The 7,332-nt window shown below is 43.3% G+C and overlaps 1 protein-coding gene across 8 annotated transcripts in view; it reads left to right on the top strand.

Moving 5' to 3' along the window:
* The first annotated feature begins 27 nt into the window (after positions 1–27).
* LOC106571044 (kinesin-like protein KIF13B) overlaps positions 28–7,332 on the top strand; it is a 58,529-nt gene continuing 51,224 nt past the window's right edge. For 7 of the 8 annotated variants that reach the window (XM_014143691.2, XM_045695544.1, XM_045695543.1 and 4 more), the window contains exons 1-4: positions 28–400; positions 540–635; positions 1,061–1,153; positions 1,413–1,506. In XM_014143691.2, coding sequence (XP_013999166.2) covers positions 349–400; positions 540–635; positions 1,061–1,153; positions 1,413–1,506 — 335 coding nt within the window. In that variant the 5' untranslated portion in view covers positions 28–348. Of the gene's footprint in view, positions 423–539; positions 636–1,060; positions 1,154–1,412; positions 1,507–7,332 lie in introns of all 8 variants that reach the window. The other variant, XM_045695545.1, reaches the window with a different exon arrangement.

The following is a 7,332-nucleotide window of genomic DNA, read 5'->3' as shown; positions in this document are numbered from 1 at the left end:
TTTGTTTATTCACATTAATTCCCTGTTAATAACAAAATAATGTTAAATCTTGGACGCTGTCTCAATTGGAAGGAGCTTTTGAAAAATACTTCAAAAAATACATCAATAATGCTAATCTTTTCCACCACTTTTTACTATAAATAGACAGTATATTTTCTGATACAACTTTAAGATAAAAAAACAAAAACATCTACAATAAATCAGGGTACTCTCGAACAGTTTATTCTTGACGATCAGTCCTTTGCGCAGATCTACAAGAGTGGCGCAATTTGTAACCCCACTAAATCCGGTTAAGGTTTCAGGACAGTTTAGGATGACTTCAGTGATCTCTACGGGCGATATCAGGAAATGCAACAGGTGAAAAACGATTCATTCTCGCAATGCGCTGTCGTCGTTCCCCGTGAGTTTGCAACACCATGAGTGTAATTTGTGTTTTTTGAGAATTTTTATAATAGCAAGAACTCAAGACAACTTGCTATCTAAACTGTTTATATTTGTTGTCCGCCAATGTCACCATATGCATGTTTGTTTTTACCCAGCTAACACGCAGGCTAACCAAGGAAGGTGCACTTCTGGAAGAGAACTGCCTGCATTTGGGAAGTTCGAGGAAAGGAGAAATAAGAATTATTCTCACGGTGAGTTGACAGCTTTCTCTGTCAGCTAAACTCTTTTTAGTTGTAACTTTTTTGTTTGTTGTTGTTGCGAGAGTTGGCTTTTCGGACAGCCTTCATTCCTTCTTGGGACGCACTGGATTGAATACATAACGTATATACCTAATAATATTTTTGCAGGAATCTCCTTGCCAATGATTTTGCCGAACAAATAGCACAACAATTACATGCATGTGTTTGTCTGTGGGGGTAGTTATAGTTGACTTTCTATATCTTCGTATGATTAATAACCTGTGATTTTTAGAGATCAACCATTCGGGCGTTTTGTACATTTTGTCAAGATGAAACTAATAGGTAGATAACTAGAATGTATACAAAGAGGGATGTGGCACGATTCATACGTGTACACAGTAATGGTATGCGTTATTAATGAATCTGATTCATTCCAGAAACAGAAAACCTGCTGCCAGACGCCATGGTCGACAACTTGAGTAACTCCAATGTAAAGGTCGCTGTTCGCCTCCGACCAATGAACAGAAGAGGTGAGTTCATAACACAAACCTTGTGACCAGTGCTTGCTTGACATGGACTGAAATAGCATGGTGCTTCATTATTAGAATAAACAAAAAAACTCCTCCTCTATTCATTATGTAAACATTAGGACATGTCGGTTTGGCTATGTTGATGCACTAGCTGTGTGATTTTGTATTTATTTTTAAGCACCCTTGAATCATCAGCTATTCCTGGACCCATCACAACTGTTGTTGTTGTATACTGCATGTCTTGTGTGTTCCTCACCAGAAAAGGACCTGAAGACTAAATGTGTGGTGGAGATGAACGGGAACCAGACAGTGTTGAATCCAGCTAGTCAGAACCTGAGCAAGGGAGACCCCAGGTCGGAACACACACACACACACACACACACACACACACACACACACACACACACACACACACACACACACAAACCTTTTCAGCGGGAGCTCTAGGAATGCTGCGGTCAGCTCAAGGTATGAGGACAGCGACGGCTCATTCTTTGGCAGCTATTAGATATCACTATGGTTACGTTCTAATGTCTTGCCTACACTAGCTTACGACTTAGAATACATGCCAGATACAGTCAATAAGTATTTGCCCCCTTTTCTCTACTTTTGCATATTGTTGACACTGAATGTTTTTCACATCTTCAACCAAAACCTGATAGTAGATAAAGAGAACCTGAGTGAACAAATAACACAACAATTACATATTTATTTTATTTATTTCATGAACAAATGCCCCCAATGCCCCTGTGTGAAAAGTAATTGGCCCGTTACACTCAATAACTGGTTGTTCCACCTTTAGCTGCTATGACTCTAACCAAACACTTCCTGTAGTTGTTGATCAGTCTCTCATATCACTGTGGAGGAATTTTGGCCTACTCTTCCATGCAGAACTGCTGTAACTCAGTGACATTTTGGGGGGGGGGTTTCAAGCATGAACTGCTCTTTTCAAGTCCTGCCACGACAGCAAAGCATCCCCAAACCTTCACACTACCACCACCACCATGCTTGACCGTTGGTATGAGGTTCTTACTGTGGAATGCAGTGTTTTGGTTTTCGCCAGGCATAATGGCACCCATGTCAGCGACGTGAGAGACTGATCAACTACAGCAAGCGATTGGTTGGAGTCATTGCAGCAGAAGGTGGCACAAAGGGGAATTGTGTGTTTCATACTTTGTTAACAGACATTTTTTTTATACTTATTTTATTATTTGTTCTCTCAGGTTCCCTTTATCTAATTAATATTAGATAGATTAAGGGAACCTGAGTGAACAAATAAGAAAATAAGTATAAAAAATGTGGGTTTGGTTGAAGTTCTGGTAGCAGTATCAGAAAGGGGGCAAATACTTTTTCAAGGCACTGGGAAGGGAAAGGGGGGGGGGGGGGGGAGATAACTAGTCAGTGGTACAATTTGAATAGCTTCAACTGAAAATGTGTTTTAGGCTTTTAACCCAACCCCTCTGAATCTGAGAAGTGTGGTTGGCTGCCGTAATCGACATCCACTGTACAAGGCTTCATTGTAAGTGGTGTGATTAGTGTACGTTGGAACAGAGGCTTGAGATGTCATGCTCTGCGTTGGCTTTCTAGGGCACTGGACTGGTCATATGTCTCCTCTCGAGGTCAACCCTTATCATGGACTACTAGCTTGTTGAAAAGTAACAAAATGCTTCCCCCCCCCCAGAAGGTTGTTCAATTGCAGGAAGATTATAGGGAAAAAATAACTTTTGTTTATTTTGGAGTCGTTAGCTCGGTTTCCATCCAGTTGGTGACAAATTTTCATGTGAATATTCAAAAAAATCAGCATAAAAAAACATATGCACATTTTCCCACCAATGGTGTGTTTCCACCAAACTGATTTGTTGCAGATACAAATCAAATCAAATGTACAGCCTTAAACCCCCAAACAGCAAGCAATGCAGGTGTAGAAGCACGTGTGTTATGACGTAATAAACAAAAAAGGTTTCACATAAATGGTTAGTCCACCCAAATTACAAAATGGCCTGCTGGTTTCCTATTTTGTATGTCTATAGACTGGGTATGACAGCAATCCATGCCTTGGTTTAGTTGTCTACCATGGTTTCCACATGCTAACGTTTTAGCATTTGTGGCACAAATCCCATTGATGTCTTGAGACTGATTTATTTTCTTATAAAGGTCATGAACAGTTAAAATCATGTTTTTCATGAAATTGGACGATATTTGGATAAAACCAGATCAAAGTGTGATGACCAAAGTATGAAAAATGACTGTTACTTATTCATTGATCAAGTTTGTTACTGTTCCCTTCCCACATGTCAAACACTTGGATTCAGGAGACGGGATGACTAAAGGGATAGGGTGATATCACCTCAACTCATTTTAATACACCAATGCTAACATTATATTCTCTTATCTAATTTAAATAAGTACTGCCTTGTAACCAACATCGGAGAAGGCGTGTTTGCGGAGGGGGTGGTTTGTATAGCTAGATAGCTACACTACTGGTGCCAAAATTTTACTTTAGGGTGTCAGCAAATATAATTAAAGTTGGCAAATATACCTTCTGTGTCATCAGCCTAAACTACCTACACTAATATACCTTCTGTGTCATCAGCTCCATTAAAGAGCTACAGCTGCAGTGTATGTAGACTCAGTTACAGAAAGAGTCAGCCCTGTCTGTTAACTTAGCTCTAACCCTCATTCCACTCCTCTATCCTCCTCCTTGCTCTGGCCTGGCCTGTGTCTCTCTTTACAAAGGGTGTGTCTGTTCTGTACTCATGCTGTTCAGTCAGTCAGTGAGTGAGTGAGTGTGCAGATGTGACGGATGCTCACAGGAGGGATTGTCTACCTGCCCAGGTGAGGTGGTGACCTGTTTCAGCAGGTATTCACCTCCAGAACAAATGCCTGTCCTGGTTTGTTAGCCTACGGGCCCTGGTTAGTTGGGGGGGTTAGTTAGCCTATGGGCCCTGGTTAGTTGGGGGGTTAGTTAGCCTATGGGCCCTGGTTAGTTGGGGGGGTTAGTTAGCCTATGGCCCCTAGTTAGTTGGGAGGGTTAGTTAGCCTATGGGCCCTGGTTAGTTGGGGGGGTTAGTTAGCCTATGGGCCCTGGTTAGTTGGGGGGTTAGTTAGCCTATGGGCCCTGGTTAGTTGGGGGGTTAGTTAGCCTATGGGCCCTGGTTGGTTGGGGGGGTCAGTTAGCCTATGGGCCCTGGTTGGTTGGGGGGGTCAGTTAGCCTATGGGCCCTGGTTGGTTGGGGGGTCAGTTAGCCTATGGGCCCTGGTTGGTTGGGGGGGTCAGTTAGCCTATGGGCCCTGGTTGGTTGGGGGGTCAGTTAGCTTATGGGCCCTGGATGGTTGGGGGGTCAGTTAGCCTATGGGCCCTGGATGGTTGGGGGGGTCAGTTGGCCTATGGGCCCTGGTTGGTTGGGGGGGTCAGTTAGCCTATGGGCCCTGGTTGGTTGGTGGGGGTCAGTTAGCATATGGGCCCTGGTTGGTTGGGGGGGTCAGTTAGCCTATGGGCCCTGGTTGGTTGGGGGGGTCAGTTAGCCTATGGGCCCTGGTTGGTTGGGGGGGTCAGTTAGCTTATGGGCCCTGGATGGTTGGGGGGGTCAGTTAGCTTATGGGCCCTGGATGGTTGGGGGGGTCAGTTAGCCTATGGGCCCTGGTTGGTTGGGGGGGGTCAGTTAGCCTATGGGCCCTGGTTGGTTGGGGGGGGTCAGTTAGCCTATGGGCCCTGGTTGGTTGGGGGGGGTCAGTTAGCCTATGGGCCCTGGTTGGTTGGGGGGGGTCAGTTAGCCTATGGGCCCTGGTTGGTTGGGGGGTTAGTTAGCCTATTGGCCCTGGTTAGTTGGGGGGTTAGTTAGTTAGCCTATGGGCCCCTTTCTATAGTCTACAATCAGCAGTAGGGACATTTTGTTTTTGATTGTGATTTCTGCCCTGACACGCTGCAGTGCTGTCTGTCTGTGCAATATGAACATGTTTTACAGGCTTCTGCCGGCTTCAGAATGGATCTCTTCCCAGATTCCATTTGGGTTATTAAGGGACGATCTTACCAGAGCATGAGGCTGCTGCAGCGACGTCTGGGCCTTTTTTAATGAATAAATATCCTTGAAGTATTCAATATGGGTCTCTTATAATATGATTGGTTTTTATATTGGTTTAGGAGATCACAAGGCTAGTAGACAGCTAGTGGAGGATCTCAACCAGCGGAGGCCTTGGGCTATAATAAACCTGCTGTCTTTACGGTCTTATCTGGGATGGAATGTTTTATGTACTGACAAACTAAATCAGTAATTTATTGTGGGGTATTCTCACCAGGGATGCTTTTAACATGTATTGTTGGAGCCCCTTGAGAGAGCGGGAGAAAAAAGGAGAGAGAGTGTGTTTATTTTAAATTTTTTTTGCTGGCTGTGAAGATGTGCCAGCTATCAGAGTTGAGGAATGCTCTAGCAAGCCAGGAGAAGCCAATGTTGCTCTTTCATAAGGGGCCTGTAACACACACTACTTCTACACAGGAGGGTCTTGTTTAAAGTCAGCCAAGCTACCTTGTGGTTTAGTTGCAACTAGGCATAAATATACAGAAATTATAAAATCACCCACTTTCTAAGTATAGTTGGTATGTACAGGTATCTGCCCAAAAAATACCAGAAACACCAACATAAAGTGTCTTAATAGGGCGTTGGTCCACCACGAGCTGCCAGAACAGCTTTAATACGCCTTGGCATAAATTTTACAAGTGTCTGGAACTCGATGCGACACCATTCTTCCACAAGAAATTCCATAATTTGGTGTTTTGTTGATCATGGGGGGAGATGCTCTCAGGTGCCACTCTAGAACCTCTCATACGTGTTCAAAGGGGTAGAGATCTGGTGACTGACACACACACCCTTTAACTGGCAGGTAGCCTAGTGGTTAGACCATTGGTCCAGTATCCGAAAGGTTACTGAATCGAATCCCCGAGCTGACGAGGTAAAAATCTGTCGTTCTGCCCCCTGAACAAGGCAGTTAACCCACTGTTCCCCGGTAAGCCATCATTGTAAATAAGAATTTGTTCTTAACTGACTTGCCTAGTTAAATAAAAAAATTAAAAAATGTTTATTAAAAAAAATTAAAAATAACCCTGTGCTCCTTTGAGATCCCTCTTTTAAAATCACTGAGATCTCTTCTAACCATGGAAACCAAAATAATGGGCAACTTGGCATTTCTATACATCATGGGTTGTTAATTGCTTAATTAACTCAGGAACCACACCTGTGTGGAAGAACCTGCTTTTTTTTGTATCCCTCATTTACTCAATTGTTTCCTTTATTCTGGCAGTTACCTGTACTGTATAAACTTATAGACAACCTTCACTTACGGTGCATTTAGAAAGTATTCAGACCCCTTGACTCTACGAGCAAACAAGAAAATGCACTAACTCCCCCTTTGCACTAACTCACATACGCTGCTGTTACTGTTTATCTATCCTGTTGCCTAGTTACTTTACCCCAACCTATACACTTCCTTCGGAAAGTATTCAGACCTCTTGCCTTTTTCCACAAAATGTGACGTTACAGCCTTATTCTAAAATGGATTCAATAAAACAAATTCTTCATCAATCTACATACAATACCCCATAATGACAAAGAGAACGGGTTTTTAGACATTTTTGCAAATGTATTAAATATAAAAAACAGATTCCTTATTTACATAATTATTCAGACCCTTTGCTATGAGACTCGAAATTGAGCTCATGTGCATCCTGTTTCCATTGATCATCCTTGATGTTTCTACAACTTGATTGGAGTCCATCTGTGGGAAATTCTATTGATTGGACATGATTTGGAAAGGCACTCACCTGTCTATATAAAGTCCCACAGTTGACAGTGCATGTCAGAGCAAAAACCAACCCATGAGGTCGAAGGAATAGTCCGTAGAGCTTTGAGACAGGATTGTGTCGAGTCACAGATCTGGGGAAGAGTATCAAAACATTTTTGCAGCATTGAAGGTCCCCATGAACACAGTGGCCTCCATCATTCTTAAATGGACGTTTGGAACCACCAGGACTCTTCCTAGAGCTGACCGCCCAGCCAAACTGAGCAATCAGGGGAGAAGGGCCTAGATTAGGGAGGTGACCAAGACCCGATGGTCACTCTGACAGAGCTCCAGAGTTCATCTATGGAGATGGGAAAACCTTTCAGAAGGACAACCATCTCTGCAGC

This window comes from Salmo salar, chromosome ssa15 (genome assembly GCF_905237065.1).
Source record: "Salmo salar chromosome ssa15, Ssal_v3.1, whole genome shotgun sequence".
NCBI classification, from domain to species: Eukaryota; Metazoa; Chordata; class Actinopteri; order Salmoniformes; family Salmonidae; genus Salmo; species Salmo salar.
Note: the sequence above shows the minus strand (reverse complement) of the source record. Positions and strands in the feature narration are given on the sequence as shown.